We start from the raw sequence: 19,473 nt of genomic DNA on the forward strand, positions 1-19,473 counted from the left end.
AGACCTCTTCTATTATTAATAAGGAGTGTATTGTTCAATTGCAGTAATATATGTGGATATTTACCAACAACATTATCATTCCGATACTCAAACTAAACACTATACTATGTGATGAAAAATAAACTAATTTGATCAAAAATAGCGTACAAAGCTGATCAATTAGGTCTGTAGGCATCTTAACAATCTTCTATTAACTTAAAAGAACTCCCAACAAGCTATGATTATTCAAAATAAAGCTGTAACATGTATTAATCAACTACGAAGGCTGCTGTAAATATTGGTGAATGTGTAATATGTCTTTAGAATACTTTAAAAATGTTATAAATTAAGTTATTGTTGTCATTATTTAATTTTATATAATAATATATATATATATTTTTACTAAACATGATTTATAAATAATTGTTGCCTTCAAAGTGTTCATGTACTGAATATGAAGTTTTCATTTAGCTCTAGGTAATGAGAAGAAAATAATCCCCCATTAATATTATATTTTTTTTAAACTGATTTTTAATTGTTTTATTTAGACCTTATATTTCAAGCATAAAAAATTATATCGGAGGAACATGTGCATTGCACATTGCAATATAGTGATTGCATTCCAATTTGCAGAGTAGTTTGTCCCCCATACCCACGTTTATGAATAGAATTATTATTGCATGCTTATTTTAATTACCAAATATTTAATGTTGCGGCCATAATTAATTACCTATAATCTGTTATAATATTTTTTCTGTTTCTCTTTGGACTTTGATTATTCAAAATTGACATTTTAATATAAATCAACATTATAATAGGTTGCTATAATTTATGTTCTTAAATTAACTATTTGTTATTCAACATTTCATATGATTTAACAATATGGCGACAATAACTACTCGTGCGAAGTCTCCGACTAGAGCTGAAGCGATCGCAAAAGCCCTAAGGCCCGGGCCGGTTTTTAACACTGGAGTTTTGTTAGGTAGGGAAATGTAACCTATTCATCATCAAGTATGATATTAAATATTAGGGTATGGATTGAAACTCTTCTCAATTAAAAGACTTTTCAAGTGCGAGAAAATGCCAGAAATGTACATCCCTAAAACTAATTTTTGTATATAGGCAACTGGGTCGAAGATAGGATTGAATGCCCGAAAGGTGGAACTCTCTATTTCCCACCTAAAGAGAAGATAGACTACGAAAAATTAAAGCCTGAACTACGCCAACAGGATTTTAGACAAAACAAGCTGAACGGTCTGCAGGTATTGTATTAAATAACTATTTACTACGAATCAATTAATTCAATATTTAATTTTGAATTTATTAACATTACGGAGTCATATGCGCAGAAGCACCACTGGCTCAGCTTAACATTATGATGATGCCTAAAGCTAAAAAAGTAGATAAGAAAGGCATCACCGTAACTTGCTCATCTAATTTGTAAACAACGTTTTCTTTTAGTTAAAAAATCTAATTCCATTTAACTTGTCTTATATTTTGTATAAGAGACGTTAAATGGAAATAGATTTTTTATCATCATCATCAACCTATTAATGTCCCACTGCTGGGCACAGGTCTCCTCTCAGAATGAGAAGGATAAAGCCAAAGTCCACCGCGATGGCCAAGACTTCACATACCTTTCAAAACTTTTTTTTAAGATATCTGAAGGATGCAGCTTTCCTCACTATGTTTTCCTTTACCTTTTAAGCAAGTGATAATTATTTCTAATGCGCACTTTGAAAAATCAGAAGTACGTGCCTGGGATTTGAACCTCGGACCCCTCGATCAAGAGTACGAGTTTCTTAACCACTAGGCTATCACTGCTTTTATACAACGCTCACAAATAGGTATTAATGGCGTAATTAACCACGTGTACATCTCGAATCAGCAATAGCTCACGAAACATTCCCACGTAGTGCGATTACCTCTGGTATCCTGCTTAATGTTTAGTCAATATTTATTACCACTTGCACTCATCCTTTATATAATTTAAAAACATATCAAGAATATATTATAATACTGTTGTTTATTGAAATAATGAATTGTTCGCTTTCTGACTATTTAAGGGTAACTTACAAACAATAATACGCCACGATAGCCACGACGCCTGCGGTAACTTTGCCACCACTACTGACCTAGTATACAATCACGTGCCTAAGCCCTTGTGCGGACCAGCCCAGAGGTATTATAAGAGAAGCGCTCATCAGTTCTACCCACAGCCTGACCTCATGAAATGTTTTGTACGTAATATTTTTCTTCAGGTCCTTATGAGCTTAATCGTAAAAAGCAAATAATCCTAGTACAGGGATTTTTAGAAAAGCACAAGAGCGTGTCTATACGTGTAGTGTAGTGTCTTCATCCATCTGTCCGTTAGCATGAAGTCACATTGTTTGCTAATCAGCACTGGCGCAGCAAGGTAGTGCTGGTTTTGTTTTGTTATTTTTATAAAATACTTCATTTTACTGTAACCTTGAATCCTGATGATTGTAAATAACAACAAATGAATAACCCTGAATAAACGAAGGCAATTTTTTAACTAAAGTCCTATTTTTGTTAGGGCAATGTGACTGAATGGGGGTTAAGAGAATATCTTCAACATGAATGGGCATGCACAGATGTATCAGACTATGCTTCAACTCTTTACGAAGATACCTATGTACCCCCACAACCCCATCAATACTTACAAAGGTGCGAGAGGAAGGCGCGTAATTCGTGAGTATTGTGGAGTTTGCCGTAACAACAATTTAAAAACTGCTCCCTAATTAGTTAGGATACCAACCTAGAAATCACGATAACATAGATTATAAGAAATAAAGATAAATCGCTTTATAAAAATGTATAAATGTAAAATAAAAAATAAATAACTTTTTGTACCACTTTATTCCAGGAGCTTCACAAAAAGTTTCCGTTTTAAGATGACAAAATCAAAACAATGATAACATCAAGAATCATTTTTTTTTTCACATTTGGAAACATTACTAGTCTTTAATATCACATTTTGTTCGAAATAGGACAGTGACGTCCATATAAAAATTGTAACAATACAATAATTCTTAATGCTTTCATATCGCCATCACCTGGCACCAACACGAGATCAGCAAATAGTCTTAACACTAAGTTTACTCACGATCTTTACATACTAATAACGGCTTACAGCTTACAAACTAATGTACGTGATATAACTTAACAAGATTCTTAACATAATGGCAGTTCATGGACACTTTAGTAAAAAATTGATCAAAGAATAAAAAGGCAAAAAATATATATTAGTCAAAAGAATTAGTAACGTCGAGACTGACTAGCAGTTGAGCTAAACGAGCATTAGCGAGACGTGAAAGAATTGACTTGAGGCAGTTTGATCAGTCTGGACCCGCCAGGGGCTTTGAACATATTGTTTGGGGCAAACTGTTGCTGGCCGAACATATTTTGAGGAGCAAACGTTTGCTGAGCAAATTGGGGCTGAGGTATTTGAACGTGATTATTGTATTGCATTTGAGGAAACACTGGCGAACTTATGGGCGTAAAAGATTGTGGATTTTGGAAGTTGAAATTGCTTGTATTACAATTTTGGAAGCGGTCCAACAACATTGACGTTCTGTCTGGCTCGCCGCAATCGGACTCCTCCCGGGATGGCGGCTGCGAGAAAATATTCCTCTGATTCATACTAGACGCTTGCGATTCAAACCCCGAACTTTGACTTGAAGAGCGGCTACCGTTAATATTAAATATCTGTCTATCGCCCTCGGAGCCCCAGTACCCGCCTGCGACCCATGAGGTGCTGTGTCCCAGCTTGCTTGGAGAAATTAGAGGTCTCGCGCGATTCATTGGCATCGGAGTGACGAAATTAGGAGACGCCGTGAATTTCCGCAACGTGAATATAGAATTTTTATTAGAAACTCTCTTTTTTGGACTACTTATACACAAGGAACTAATGCTTTCATCCAAGTCTGAATCAGAATCGTCCTTTGTCAATTTTTGATACCTATTAAAGGAGGGTTTAATAAATACTGTATCAGATAGAGGAGTCGGACTACCGAGAGCGGAATTTACGCAAAAGGTAGAGTTCAGTTTCGGTTTGCCCCACACACTGTCAGTCCGGGGGGTGAATGACCTCCCATTAAATAAACTTTTATTTACTGGACTGATAGTTTCATTGGAAGATTCTGTTAGATTATGCAATCCAAATTTACTAAGAGATACATCATCATCAGTATCAGAAGATACATTGTCTTCATTGCTTATTTTAGAATTTACTGTCCCATTGACAAGATTCTTCATTTTTCTCGGCGAAATGGGTTTTCTCATCACATTTTTTGTCAACTTTCCAGTCTTAGTTGTCATATGCCTATAAACTAAAAATACTGCAGAAGTACTTGCCAACTGAAACAATAAATGAAGTTTATAGTTATACAATTGAGTTATTTTAAAATTACATCAAGTAGCAATATTTAATAAAAACATACCTTAATTAAACTCATAAAAAGTGGCTCTACAGGCACATCCCTGTGCATCAGGGATGCAACAACGAACACAAACCACAGTAAGTCAATACTAATAGTATATTTTAATTTATTTGTATTCTGAATAATTCCTATAATCTGTATCAAACACACACAGCCTGCTAATGCTTTCTGTGCCATATCATTGAGTCCTGTATTAAAGCTTTCCAACATATCTAAATTCATAGTATTTTTTATGTCATTATAATTTTCCAGCGTAGGGAATGTCAGTAAAGTCTTCATTTTAACAATATTGATAATTCTTTCCAGAAGACTGTACACTATTTCTTTTATATTATATATTGTACTAGATAAATTCTTGTGTTTCATTGCATTGCTGTAGCACTCGAGGGCAACTAATATAACAAGTGCTCCAGCGATTGATGCAGAGGTACTGTTTACGAAGTTTCTTAAGCGATTATCTTGATTCTCTTTTTCTTTTTGGTTTTTTCTCTCTGGCGTCCTTGTTTCCAGTAGTTTGGAACCCAGCAGGGTTTCTTTTTCTTTATGCAATTTCATTTGCAACACCTTTTTGCATGGACTACATAATTTATAAGCTTTTTCCAGTTGCAACCTGAAATGTACAAACAGTCATAAGGTAAATTTTTGAATTACCAAAATTTAAAACTCCATAGGACAAATGTAAATTAAAACTGTAAGTGTAAATTCAACAGTTGGGACTGATAAGAACATAAACAAACTATGATAACAGAGAGATACCAGATTTGCACAATAAGGCGAATATAAAAATTATAATTAATAAGTAAAAAATACATATAGAAATAATGTTATTTAAAAGTCAACAATCCATAAGAAATTCACTTATGTATCAGTAATACAAATATTATTTATTGATGAAGGAAATTAAACACCAATCACTAAAGTTATTTATAGCAATATAGCAATTACCATGTTATTTCCATTTATTACATTACAAAATATGAAATAATTTTCCTCAATAACAAAATTTGAAATACATAATGATACATAAGATATTGTGTATTTTAACTATATTGTATGTTACTAAAATATAATAATACTGAACGACTAGAAATTACTAAAAAATAAAAGAAAATACTAAACATACCTGTAATTGTCTATCTCATGGTCATAATTGTTATCATTCATAGGAACAAAATTTGCGAGTTGTGTCACCTTGAGCTGTTGATTGATGTTGCACATCTTACACAAGCCATTCCTGGGGGGGCTCCTCTGAAACACTTTGGGAGACTTGCAACTATGGTCTATACTCGAATTTAATACTTTATTATAATCACCGTCCTTAAAACAAAAAAAAAACATATTAAATAAGTGAAACATTTTATCAGAAAAGACATAATATCAATACGTGTAACGTAAAATACATACCTTAGTGAATCCATTATACTGTTCACATTTTGGACAAACCCAACTATTTCTATTTAAAAATTTCACCCAGAAGTTGCTATTACAAAACCAACAATTCACTCGCCAAACTAATGCCGCCCTGTAAGCAAAATATATCATTATTAAACATTTATTATCAGGCGGGAAAGCGATACTCATAACCTCTTATTTACTTACCGCAAATTGAAAAGTAGTTTCAAAAGTAGTATTGTGCATAGAATAGCGGTTATAGTAATCAAGATTGATTCCATTTGCTGACGAAATTTCATTTTCCTTGCGGGTTTGTTATATATTTTATAAAATCATATTTCTATATTCACTAACCTAAAAAGTACAACCGCCCACCATGACTTAACCACAGATATAGATTAAAAAGAAATATGGCTATAACCATAAAGTGACATGCTGCTTTATAAAATGTAGATTAAAAATATAATACACATCGCCTTCTCAATCTCTATGGTCCTTGCATTAAAATCATTTTTAAAAATACTTTTGATTGACTTATTTTATTCCTCATATTATTAAGACAGATTATTGCTACTGGATTTTTGCTAACCGGAATTTTGTTTATTACATATTTCTGGACGAACATTCCTAGGGAGTACAAGGATTTGTATTTTGTTTTTTTGAGGTTATAAGTGTCAATATCATATGTTATGATGAGAAGTACTTTATAAAACTCTTAATTAAAATTTAACTGTTATTGAGTAAATGCCCACAAACGTGCAAAAATACAACAATGCAAGCAGAAGGGGATAAATGGTTTTATTTATGTAACTATGATGTCCAAATTGAAGATTCAAGTAAGAGCATACTTTTAACTTTTTAATAACTTTAGATAAAGTAAAACTACCGGATTTGTTTTAATTTTGTAAACACCTTTCAGGTCATGAGTGTGTAAAAAAATTATGGTCGGGAGATTGGTCCATTGACTATATTACATTATGCAAAGAGCTCATCACAAGTGGACTAGAGACAGATGCTCTGAAACATATTTTAAAAGGATACAAAGGAAATGAAGAAGTTTTGGACAAAGTCTTGCAAATTGCTATTAGTGCATTCTTAACGTTTTGCGACAGGAACTGGAATGCTCACCCAAAAGAGTTATTCCTGGAGGAATACTTTGAAATGGCTTGGCCGGAGGGTGTAGATGTGGTTGTGAAGCTGCAGAGAGACTCTGAGCCGTTGTATGTGAACATACTGTACCCTGAATTGCTATATTTTTCTACTCAAATATTTGCAGTACTTTACTCAGTGGAACAAAATATGGTAAGGATATTTTTTGACTGGAAAAATTTTAAGCTTATTAATATAGTCACATGTAGAAACAAACAGTAAACAATTTCATATACATGTTTGTAATTATTACAAAATTTTTAGCAGTCCTATATTCACAACATTTTTGTTTGTAGGTAATTTAAATGAACTGTATTTTTCTTATATTAATGTTCATAATTACAGGTTAATCTTTGGTGGTGTCTTCGTAGTAAGGTGACCCATCAAAGAGCTTTAGAAGATACAAGTGCAACATTATTCACTGAGCTAGAGTTCATCATAGCTAAACTGTGCAATATGTCACAAACTCTAGATAACTCTAGGTTGAAAGTGTTGTTATATACAGAGATAGCTCAGGCTTATCTGATTTATGGCAGAATTCAGAAGGTTGAGGAGTATTTACTAAAGGCTAGAGAACTTGCTGGTTTGAAGCTAGAATTAACGGGTTTGTATTATGTTTGGCTCTTTTTATTATAATAATTTGTGTTATAACCCTATATCAAATAATATGTGGATTGGTATTAGATCCTTAAAGTCTCTCAAGTTATTAGATTCTTTAATAGTGTTTTCATTTACAATCAAAATAAGTAAGAGTTAATTTCTAATACACAAGTTTGTACACACCTTGAAAGAATCCGAGAAACTAATCTGGAATTCAAACCTTGGACCACCAGTATAACCAATAACATAACTATTACAGCATTTTTTATACATTTCATAAAAATTTTCCTTATTAAATGTTACAGGAATTTTGGGCAAAAGAACAAAGTTCCAACAAGAAGCACTACCCCAGTTGGCGCTGACCAGCGAACTAGATTCCAGCATGGAGCGAACATCAGCAGAGCAGACTCACGGGAACTCTGAGCTCCCTCCAGAGATAGAGTTGCAAGATGATGTTAGACTGAATAAAATTCAGTTCAATGAACAAATCAGTCAGGCTGAGTTGCCAAGTTTAGAGCAAACTTTATGCTTGTTGACAGTGTAAGTTATAATTATTAAAAAATATCATACAGCCACTTCACATTTTAAATACTTTCAATTACTTGATATTGTATAAAGTTTTTATTAGTGGAAAAAATTGAAATGTTCTTTTTGTTTTGATATTATAGGCTGTGCCATATAAAATGCATAGTTATTAAAAGGAGGCAAGAAATTATTATATCACAAACAGACAAAACAAAAGGTTATATTTGATTTCTCATTTGTGTATCCACAGTCAGTATATCCAGAAGAGCCAGCCCAAGGATGACTTGATGACGGAGGAGTTGCAGCCGTACATTGAGGCAGTTTTGCTACAAAAGAGGGGCCCCTGGTCGACGCGCGTGGCCTCGCTGCTGATCCGCTGTAAAGTGGAGGCCACACACAAGCGGACCGTCGAGCGCGCCATGCTGCAGTGTGAAACTATCGTTAACGATAAGACTGGCGTGTCACCAACTAGCAGGTATTTTAATACTTTGTTATCTAAAAAACAACTCCTATGTAAGTACAAACACACATACATCTGTATGTGTGTTTGTATGTGTTGTTTTAATTAGTGAGTGTGAATGCATGTGTGCGTTTATGCTTGCATAAGAGCAAGCTCGCACACGCGCTTATTTGTACGTGTGTGTGTGACTGTATTGAGTTTGTGTTTTCGTGAATTTGCGTGTGCCTTAAGAATCATAAGTTATTATTACATAGAGTGTATGCATTTATCCTCTGATATTATATTGAATGTTCTAGGTTATCATATCTTTGGGCATCTGGGCTGCCGCCGGCTTGGACATGGAGACAGCAACTAGCAGACTTGTACCTTAGCCTGGGGCTTGTGAAAGCGGCTCTCGAGGAGTACCAAAGGGTGCAGCTCTGGGAGGACGTCATTGTCTGCTACACCATGCTGCAGTTGAGACATAAGGTTAAGATTTTATTTGATTTTTTTTTAATCAATTTTGTCTTACAATAATTGTTATTCATATTATATCATATGCTTATTGTGTTATCATATGTATCCGAGCCATTACCACAATAATATAGGAGTGGTTTATTATTGTTTCAGGCGGCGGAAGTAATTCAGCAACAATTAGATGTGAAACCAACTGTAAAACTATATTGCCTTCTCGGTGATGCTACAGGTAATAATTATTTTTAAATTTATTATGTGGCAATCAATTTCTATGCCATTAAATATTTAGGACTAAAGTTAATACTAACATTACTAATTAATACTGTTAATGCCTTAATGCCTATGTACTCCTATAGTATATAGGTACCTTTGTATAACTTATTTTATTAAAATTTCCAGATGATGTCAGTTATTATGAAAAAGCTTGGGAGTTTTCGAATTTCAAGAGCAGCCGCGCCCAGCGACACTGGGGCAACTTCCTGTTCGACCACAAGAAGTATGAGGAGTGCATACCGCACTACGAGAAGTCTGTGGAAATCAACTCTATACAGGAGACTGTTTGGTTGAGATTAGGGTAGGTTGTTTTTTATCAGATAAGATTTACCTGTAGTGTGTATAAAAACATATGTACATATTACCCCACCAGACAATGTTATGTATGGGTATATGTAACAAATTCCATAAATGGGCAAACTGATAAAATTATACCTTTGTCCTTAATAACAGTTGATTACTCTCTTGTGTAGATTCAGGACACTTCTGTTTTTAATATTCATGAAACAATTTCGTGAAAAAAAACCTTTTCAATCTCACACATCCATACCCAAAGTTCCACTTAATAATACCCTGTATAGCAGGCGACATGGATATACAAAAATCACCCAAACCTAGAACAAAAAGCAAACTTTATCGTTTCATCCAAAAATTGTTACCAGGTACGCAGCACTAAGTGCAGAGAACTGGGATCTATCGGCGCGAGCTTACCGCATGTACACTTACCTGCAGCCGAACACGTTCGAGGCGTGGAACAACCTCGCCAAGGTGTACGTGCAGCAGGGGGACAAGCCGCGTGCGCACCGCGCGCTCATGGAGGCCTTGAGGTTCAACTACGATAACTGGAAGGTAAGTGGGATAGCCATAGATAAGTATAGAAATCTCACCGCCTTGTAATTGAAGAAAGCCATTAAATGGCTCAAACGGCAGACAAATGTGTCAGCTATTTAATGGCTATCATGGTGTAATTTACGCGGATGATTATTAAATCACGATGTGAAAAATGTTCTGATTGGATTTCAACATAGTGTTTGTATTTTTTAATGTTTATTTTCCAGACATAGATGAATAGGATTTTTTAGAACAATGAATATGTATGTTTTTTTAATGAAATTAAACTTAAAAAATAACACTTTCGAGGCGTGCCAAATTAGCAATTGAACATGCATGTATTACGTTATTTCTATGACATCTTTCGTCATTCCCAAATATGATTTGTGCTATAGGTACACAGTCTTTCCTTTATGTGTTAACTTCATATCCTTATGTTGAAACCAATATAAAAACAGTGTCTCTTACTTTCACATCAAAAAACAAAAATGCTTAAAATTACCGCTATTAAACAGAAATAGATTTAGCTGCTTCCAAGTTATTTCAAATTCGAAATGTATAAAAGTTATTTTTGTGTATTTGTCCCCCAGTTATGGGAAAACGTAATCCTAGTGAGCATGGACACTGGTAACTTCGAGGACGTGATGCGCGGCTGCCACCGGCTGCTGGAGCTGCAGCGCAAGTACGAGGACGTGGAGGTGCTCAGGCTGCTGGTGCGCGCCATCGTGCAGGACAGCTTGGACGCGGACGGGAACAATGCTGCTAGGTACGTGAATTGCAGAGGGTTGAGTAATTTATTTATTTATTATTAGATTGGTGGTACAGATGAGCGTTTAGTGCAAGAAAAGGTAAGAAGTCTTTGCCACCCATGGACTTCTTCTGTATGAGATGGTTTTAAGTTAGCCCAAACATAGAATCCAGTGGTTATTTTATGCAAGTCATAAATAACGCAAAGTACGCTGCGGATATTGTTAAAACTACCATTAGTACTTTTCAACGGTTTCTCCCCGCCACCGCAGTTTCGCTGTGACCACGATTCATGCATTTGGGTCGAAATATCGGCAATAAAGAAATTAAACAACGCATATCGTGAGTACCCGTTACATAATAAAATGTCTCAATTCCACGATAATTTTAGTCTAAAATCATTGATTCTAGCTGAAGCTAACCGCGGATGCGTTTTTACTCCTGAAGACATATAGGCCTCATAGGTTAATCAGCGGCCATCCACAAGTTTACTGAAGCGCAAGAAATGTTTTATGCTACAGATAGCTGGAGCGGTGCTATGTCCCAGGTCGAATCACGCTCCTTCCACTCCCCTTCAATTCCTTTTGTGGCTCGTTTATGGCGGTCTGTCATTCGCATTTGCTATCTGTATAAACATTTGTGGGATAAAATATACAGGCGCATACTTTTTCTACAGTTTCACAGTATCTTTTCATTACAGGTTACGAAAACGAGCCCTTGAATTATTTGGACGCATCACATCCATACATCAGAATAATCCAGAAATTTGGCAACTGTACTCTGACTTGAGCCCCACGTATTTGTTGAAAGCGCAGCGTCTCCAGAAAGCATACAGAGGATTTACACAGGTATGCGAAAAAGCCTCACCTAATTTGAATAAAAAAGACATCATTATATTTTTATTAAATTTACACTTATACTTACTGTCCTTACTTTATTTTTTAGAGTGGAAATTGGCCCAATAATCCAGAAACATGCAAGAAGGTATTAGAGTTAGTCCAACTTCTGCTGGAGTACAGTTTAAAAGCGAGAAAAGATGCAGAAGATAAGGAACATCTCCAAGCCAACCAGCAACTGTCATCAGCTCGTCTTACAGGACAGGCGGTCATCAGGGCTGCGGAGAAACAGGACTGGGCTGAAACCAAGGATCTGCTTGAAGAATTAAAAGTGCAATTCAATGAAATTACAGAATACATGAAATCTGTGCTATAAAATATCTTATTTTATTTTTATACTATTACGAGCGAGAAAAATTTAAAACTGGTACCTAAGGATTCGACTGATATTTATTCAAACGAATATTATCTGTTATGTTATGTTTTGTTACAATAATAATACGATACAAGCCCGTTTGTGCGGACCGGTAACTGATGTTCCACCTTATCCTTAATCTTTTTCCCGCGCAAATCACTAGCGGGTGTTGCCAGTACTGCTAGCTGAAAATATCTTAAAAACATTACACTCTACAAATATGGCAACTTTTGTTATGTCAGTTGAGTTGAATGACATATTATTTTGTCAAATTGTCATAGTTGATTTGACGTTTCATCTGTCTAGATAGTCTTGCAGCAAAGTAGGTAGGAGTTTAGGGACTTTTAATTTCATAACAAAAATTTCATTTCCTGGACCACGATGAGTTTCCTATAAACTAATTTACAATGCGTTTGTAATTTTTGCATACGAATATGGCTGCAGCAAACGAGGAAGAGATATTGGAGGGCTTTCTATGCCCGATATGTAAGGCTGATCTGAAGTCTGCGACACAGTTGACAAATCACTTCGAAAGTCTTCACCAAGAGGAGCAGGATGTATTGCGATCACTGAAGGATATTTTCGGTATAGCGAAGAAGATTATACTGAATACGGATGAAGAAGAAACATTGGATAGGCCGGTGAAGTTCAATACTCAGGAATATTATCCGTATGAAGAACAATCGGTGGGTGTATCGCGTAGTTCTACTGATTATTTCAAAGGCGTGAGGTCCGCGCGACTAGAGAGGTATGCGACTGAAACTAACAAGTTATTAATAAGGCTGGACAAGTTGGTTAGCAATATGCCTACAGAGCCCAACCTGAGAAAACAACATGAGCAGGAAGTGAGTAATTTTTCTACTTGTTTACATGCGCTTTATGGCCGAATCTAAGTTTTAATTGTTTTTATGTTACGGTTGCATGAGTCATGGGCATTTAACAATTGATTTTATTGTTTTTTAGTCTATGAAACTAACATATTCATGATCATACATGAACTTGCATCTCCTCAAAGATCTCTGACCTTATACTGAATCAGATCACTGGCTTTATCAGTTATATTTACAATCCATGCCTACCATACAAATGATTCCCCCTATAATTTCCAGATATGTTATGTATAATTATTTATTATTGTAATGATTCAGGGTAGCACTTTAATTAACAAGTCTTTATAAATTGATCCAACATTAATATAAATTCACGTATTTTTACAATTTCAGGTAGTTCCATGGTTAGATGGGTCCTCAGTGAAACTGTGTCCGAATTGTGCTAAACCCTTCAACTTGACTAGAAGAAAACACCACTGCCGACTCTGTGGCTCACTACTCTGCCATGATTGTTCTGTGTTCCTAGATTTAAATATTGCTAGTAAGTCTTGCATTACTTTTTTGGACAATTATATGTTCAAAAATTATTATTATTACTATTTTATTTTTATGGTCTAAAAAAATATTTTACAAATTTAGTCAATGGAAAAATATTAACATAACAATTATAATGTTACTAACAACATAGGTAGTAAAAGTAGGTTTGAGGGGTTATTTAGATTAATATATTTTTTTGTAAATAACACTGTTCTATGCAGTTTGACTGCAAAGACATTATAATTTCATCATTACTATTATTAAAATATGGTAGTGTCATTGAGCATTTATTACAGCAAGCTTAATTTAGGCTATGTGGCATTGGTGTTCTAGCATAGTGCAGTAATGCATCTAACTTGCTGTATTAAGCAAATATGCTTGTTAAAAAAAAGATGTACATATAACCCAGACCCCAATTTGAACATCATCTTAATATTGTTATTTAGAATGCCTATACCATTCATCACAGGAGCAATTGTAGACCCTTCAGCACCTCAACCCACTGAACCAGCTCCTGAGGTAACAGAGAAGAATGGCCTGCGTTTATGTGAGCACTGTTACAAACTAGTAGAGCTGAGGAAACAGGTGCAGGAAAGTAGAAATGCCAAAACCCCTCTGATGACTGCTTATGACCAAATGCGGAGTCTCATGGATCAAGCCTCACCTGCTGTTGCTATGTATGAGAAGGTAGGGTGACGAAGCATAGGAAATTATAATTATGTATTACGATAAATATTTACCAGTATGACCAGCCACTTGTTTAATTACTTAGCGGAAATATCATAATTCCTAAACAGAATTGTATTCTTTCCAGCCAATATGACTGTTGGATTTTTGTTTTAAATAAATAGCTAGATTTTTTTTAGTAAACAACACAAAGATGACTATGTAAACACCCAGACCCAAGGAAGCAATCTAAATTATTATTAAAGGTAACCCCAGCCAGGGGATTGAACCGGGAAACCAGTTATCAGTGTGATATTAGCCCATAAGCAAGTTAAGCAAATGTTTAGGGCATCAAAAATATATATGTTACAGCATAAAAATGATAAGGCTGTTTGTAAATCCATATGTTCTACTTGATTTTTTAAACTGATACTAGATTTTTTAAACTAATACTTTTTTATGGATGAGGGGGCCCACAGATGTACATTGGACAGGGCACCGAGTAATATTAATCCAATATTGAATGTTATATTATGTTGTTTACTCCCCAGATGTGCCAAAGCCTATTCGAGGGTGAGACAACGTACACGCTGTCGGACGTGAACGCGATGCGCGGGCGCGTGGGGCGGCTGGCGGAGGGCATCGACCTGCTGAGCAAGCAGATCGCCGCCGCGCCCGCGCCGCCCGCCGCGCGCCAGCTCCGCCTGCAGAACTCCATCCGCCAGGCCGCCGCGCATTACATCAAGGTTGGTGACGCTGCCGTTTTATATTCATTGCTAGAGACAGCTAAAAAAAAATGCCCGTGTAGCGGCCCTACATAGCGGAGTGATTTTAGATAATTATTTTTATTGTATATTTTTATTCCAATTAATTTTTTACATTAATTTTTACTATTATTTTATTTTTACATTTATTTTTAATATACTTTTATTTTTAACAACTACATATGAAATAGGGCCGCTACATCCGTTAAATTGTTCTTACGCGGATTAATGCTGGAGGGCATAGCTTATTAGCTGTTTTATTACATATTGGCAAACCATGTCAAATTGTTTCAAAGCATGTGTGGCTATTTTTCCAATTGGACCTGAGATGGCGCCATACGATGACGACGCTGACGAACTGAGACTGTTGGAGAACGGCGGCTCTTCAGGCACGATCAACTCGCCTGGCGGAAGATCTCCCTTTGCTCTATTGACAGTCTCAGTCAATAGAGCAAAGACAGACTTTATTAATGACCGTTTATTTGTTTCAATAGATATCACATTATTAGTCACTATTAAAAATGAAATTGATAATGAAAACGCCTGATTTTATAATAAAAAATCCTTGCAGGAAGAGTTATTATCACTAAGGAAACTGCCGACTGAAGCGCAGATAGAAGAAATACGTCAACAGAGGTACCAACGTGCGCAGCGACAAGTGCAGTTGGAAAGAGAACGGATGGAGAAACAGATAGAACGACGAGAGGAGGCTGGGACAAGCAGTAGAGTGGACAACTCGCATGAGGAGGATGATGACAACCCGCTGTTGGAGCAGATGAATATCATCCGAGGGTATATAAAAGATGCCAGGAAGGAGTTAAGGTTTGAAGAGGTGAGCTTTAGCTGATTGAATTATTTATAGGTGTAGTAATATGTGTCAATGTAAAGTTGATGAAGAAAGAAAGTGAGGATGTAAATGGAAATAAATAAGACAGCACAATATATAGTTAGAAGTGATGAAGATCATGACAAGGTTAGAAATGTAAAATAGAAATACTCAAACTGACGATGCTACGTTATCTGGTATCTTGAATAGCGTACGCAAACGCTGAAACTGAATCCATCATTTAGACTACATATGGGAAAGCTAAATGAAGTCGCGGGTTGTAGAAGGTAATAAAAAAGCGAGCGTACCCTCTGAAAATAAATTAATTGAAATATTCTTTGTTCTTTTCTTTTAGGCTGACTGGTTTATAATTGCTGCATGGAACGGGTCAACAATGAGGTCTATTTTTGTTTCAGGTGGCGATACTAGAAGAAAACTTAAAGGAACTCAAAAAGGAATACCAATTTCAGAAGCTCTCAAACAAGTCCTAGTCATTCCAAATACAATAGTCTAAGATTTCCATGTATAGCATTTTTATATTCTAATTTATCTCGAGTAGATATTATAATTATTTATTGATTTCTACTTTAACACTCATAGGTTAAGTTTAAATAAATTCATACACTTATGAATTGTTTTATTAATTCAATGAAATATACTTGTAGGGCATAATTAGGCATAGTAAACATTTAAACATGATGAAATTAACCTATAGAAAAATAAACAACATAATTACCACCCTGAAAATCCGATCAACTGACAAGAAACATTTCCTTTAAAGTATTGGCACAATCTAACCGCCATATTTATCTATATGGCTCTTTAATTTACCCAACTGTTTCAACATTCGCGGTCTCGTGCATAGCGCCCTCCTAATGGCATCATCCAACATTTTCATCTGATAGTAAGGTGGCAAGGGCGTGTCTTCTAAATGGAAAGTGTGAACCCGGCCCATCGTATCCCCTACGAACACGTTGTCGCCAGACTCTGAGAACTTTATGTACATTAGGACCACTGACCCAGGAAATGTGTACTCCGCGCACGGCATATGAACTTTGCGCCGGAGATCCCAGATAGACAGAACGTTACCACTTACGGATATCAATATTGTGGAGTTGACCGGACAGAACGCTATATCGTAAACGGCTGCCGGACAGGTTAGCGTCATTATGACGTCATCCATGCCTTCCATCCATAACCTGATGGCGTTGTCTGCTCCGCAGGATACCAACAATGTCTTCATGAAGGGCGAGTACTGCATGCTGTACACGGGCCCCGCGTGAGCTCGGAACACATCTATATGTTGGTTTAAATAATGCGTGGAACATTTGTGTATACAACCTTCATCAGTTCCCACGAGATACATGTGGTCTACTGTGGGATGCCACTTCAAACACAGCGCCGCTGGGTATCTCGTTATAGGGACATCGACCTTCAGACACTGCTTCGCGGTCTCCAAGCCTTTCATTTTCCCTTCAACTGTTGATATTCGCATCATTGGCGTGCATATGAAGTCATGCGTCTTAGTACTCGTGAATTTATTGATTCTTCCGTCCTGACACGTGGTCATTACGTATTGATCATTCTTGTCGACTGCACGCCAAGAGATTGCCCAAATTGGCTCAAAGCAAGGATTCGTATCGCGCTTACTCTTTGCAATTATCTTGATAGAGTAAGACGTAACGTCCAATATTAATACGTCGCCGTTTGAAAATCCGCAGGCTAACCAATTAGGATTTTTCTCCGAAAAAGCAACATAAGTTAACGGATCTTTGAATCTGTATAGTCTTTCGGGTTTACATGGATTTTTCGTACACCAAATACAAATGAGTCCACTGCTTCTCTCTGCATAAGTGAACTTGCCATGCGCTACGGCTAATATATTGCAATTTTTAGGGTTAAAAGAGATGCTGGTGATAGGTCTATTAGTAGTTTCTTCGCACTGGAGTGTCCATAAAGGTTTCATTGAGTATACATATACTAGATCCAGCGACAATGGATTAATAGTAACGAGTCCGCGGAATTTCTTTTGTGCTTTCGAATATTCTAAGCTTGATAGAACACGTTCAGTTAGAAGCACAGCGTCTAGAAACTCCGAAGTTGTACATATGTCGCCGTATGATTTTCCTCTCTTTTCATCGACATCACTTGTTACCTTTTTCTTCTTTCTAAGCACAGTGGGTGCCGCTGATTGGTACATTACCATTTCGTCCGGCTTTTCTTGTGGTCTAATTCGAGCAAGCCGTGCGTAGGTATCATGCATATCCCACATGGACGCAAATGCTATGGCATTCTTCTTCTGGGGTCTGGTCGCAAGAGTGTGACGACTTTGTGATACATATTCTTTTGTTTGAGTTTCTTCCACGACCATCTTTCGATTTCTTCCCTTTCCTACAGTTATATATTGGTAAAATTCATTTTCTTCTTCTACTATATTAGCCTCCGCACTGCCTTTTTCATAAGAGAAACATGGGAGTTCGAATAAGAAAATTGTCTCCGTTTCCTTTAGGACTACAAATATTTCTGAAGGATACGACATAATAGGTTTTGTTTTGGGCAGATAGAACGCGGAGGGTGCTATATCCAAGACGACGTCGTCGGGAATGAAGCCTTCCTCCGTATTTAAAGTGTAATCGATATTGATGTCGTCAAGGGAAATGGTTGTGGCGTACACTTTGACACCCGTATCCATAGCGGACTTAGCACCTGATTTGGACGCTTTAAGTGCTATTTCGCTTTTCCCGCGAGTTTTGCTTTCAAAAGCTGCGTGAGTGAAATTATCTTCCATTGTAACAAAATCTGGATCAACGATATTTTCCGGTGTAGCATCCACACCGTCGACGATGACACTGAACGTTTGGCGCTTGTCCATAAATGAAAATGTAGCTTTGCTTACTTTTGATGAGGATTCCGTTACACTCAGTTTTGAAATGGTTGATTCGGAACTAGGGTCCTCAGACTCTTGAGATAATTCTTTAGACATTGTTTCGGTTTAGTTAAAACTAACTGAATCTATATGTGATTACTTTGATAAATATTCGTTAAAAGTAAAGGATAACAACTGTAAAAAATACTCTTGATGCTTGATAATATTTTGCTTGACAAACTTGACACTGGTTGTCACAAACATGACATTTAAACAGAAAACCTTTTATAGGTAAACCTATTTAAAGGATATTTCTGGTCTGCTTACATGTCCGAGACTTTGCACTCGTCCGGCGTCCACGCCACCTGTCCACATAGCATTCCTCGGCCTCCAGCCCTCGAAATAAACGCAATTCGAAGTAAATGTAACGACCATAAACCAATTTTATACATCCAAATAATATGAGTACATTTGGATATATTTTGAGACTTGGTTATAAAATAAATTGAATCCATAAGACATTGTCTCCTCCTAAGAAGAGAATCCATATTACATGAATGGATTCTCTTCTCAGGAGATAAGAATGTATTCTCATCTTTTAGTAGTATCAATATGTATAAAGTATTAAACAGTCACGTCGTGTCGTAATCGGAGCATCGCATTAAGAACCTCCTGTTTTGAAGTCATTTAAAACAATAGTTTACTAAGGTTTCGTATCGGGATAATTGTAGCATATCGCACCGTTGCGCGCTGCGGAGCGCACTTCCGGCCACGAGCCGAGTTGAACGAATCCCTCATTACTTCTTACTGTGTTATTGACTGTCGTAATATAGTCTTGTCTGGATTAATTCCTTTGAA

The 19,473-nt window shown here is 36.3% G+C and overlaps 5 protein-coding genes across 5 annotated transcripts; 3 read left to right on the forward strand and 2 right to left on the reverse strand.

Annotated features, from left to right (window-relative positions):
* Window positions 1–752: 752 nt before the first annotated feature.
* Window positions 753–3,111, forward strand: LOC140753062 (uncharacterized). The gene is made up of 5 exons (XM_073087433.1): window positions 753–961; window positions 1,102–1,241; window positions 2,046–2,219; window positions 2,537–2,691; window positions 2,867–3,111. The coding sequence occupies exons 1-5, from the start codon at window positions 862–864 to the stop codon at window positions 2,913–2,915; spliced, it is 618 nt and encodes a 205-aa protein (XP_072943534.1). The 5' UTR covers window positions 753–861; the 3' UTR covers window positions 2,916–3,111.
* Window positions 2,841–6,219, reverse strand: LOC140753061 (uncharacterized). Its single transcript, XM_073087432.1, has 5 exons — window positions 6,042–6,219; window positions 5,847–5,964; window positions 5,566–5,759; window positions 4,443–5,052; window positions 2,841–4,359 (listed from the first exon to the last, which is right to left on the reverse strand). Exons 1-5 carry the CDS (start codon window positions 6,131–6,133, stop codon window positions 3,301–3,303), a joined length of 2,073 nt encoding a protein of 690 aa, XP_072943533.1. The 5' UTR covers window positions 6,134–6,219; the 3' UTR covers window positions 2,841–3,300.
* A 259-nt stretch (window positions 6,220–6,478) lies between these two features.
* On the forward strand, window positions 6,479–12,104 carry LOC140753275 (tetratricopeptide repeat protein 27). The gene is made up of 12 exons (XM_073087761.1): window positions 6,479–6,670; window positions 6,754–7,136; window positions 7,329–7,587; window positions 7,889–8,123; window positions 8,359–8,583; window positions 8,865–9,036; window positions 9,178–9,253; window positions 9,424–9,598; window positions 9,960–10,146; window positions 10,719–10,894; window positions 11,576–11,723; window positions 11,821–12,104. The coding sequence occupies exons 1-12, from the start codon at window positions 6,607–6,609 to the stop codon at window positions 12,085–12,087; spliced, it is 2,367 nt and encodes a 788-aa protein (XP_072943862.1). The 5' UTR covers window positions 6,479–6,606; the 3' UTR covers window positions 12,088–12,104.
* Window positions 12,105–12,430: 326 nt separating this feature from the next.
* Rbsn-5 (Rabenosyn-5) lies at window positions 12,431–16,377 on the forward strand. Its single transcript, XM_073087919.1, has 6 exons — window positions 12,431–12,971; window positions 13,350–13,497; window positions 13,963–14,180; window positions 14,711–14,905; window positions 15,495–15,755; window positions 16,166–16,377. Exons 1-6 carry the CDS (start codon window positions 12,561–12,563, stop codon window positions 16,238–16,240), a joined length of 1,308 nt encoding a protein of 435 aa, XP_072944020.1. The 5' UTR covers window positions 12,431–12,560; the 3' UTR covers window positions 16,241–16,377.
* Window positions 16,370–18,837, reverse strand: LOC140753362 (dynein axonemal intermediate chain 4). The gene has a single exon (XM_073087918.1). The coding sequence runs from the start codon at window positions 18,730–18,732 to the stop codon at window positions 16,543–16,545; it is 2,190 nt and encodes a 729-aa protein (XP_072944019.1). The 5' UTR covers window positions 18,733–18,837; the 3' UTR covers window positions 16,370–16,542.
* Window positions 18,838–19,473: the final 636 nt, after the last annotated feature.

Source organism: Epargyreus clarus, unplaced genomic scaffold, assembly GCF_041222505.1.
Source record: "Epargyreus clarus isolate Ecla_fem2 unplaced genomic scaffold, WU_Ecla_fem_2.2 ptg000026l, whole genome shotgun sequence".
Lineage (NCBI taxonomy): Eukaryota > Metazoa > Arthropoda > Insecta > Lepidoptera > Hesperiidae > Epargyreus > Epargyreus clarus.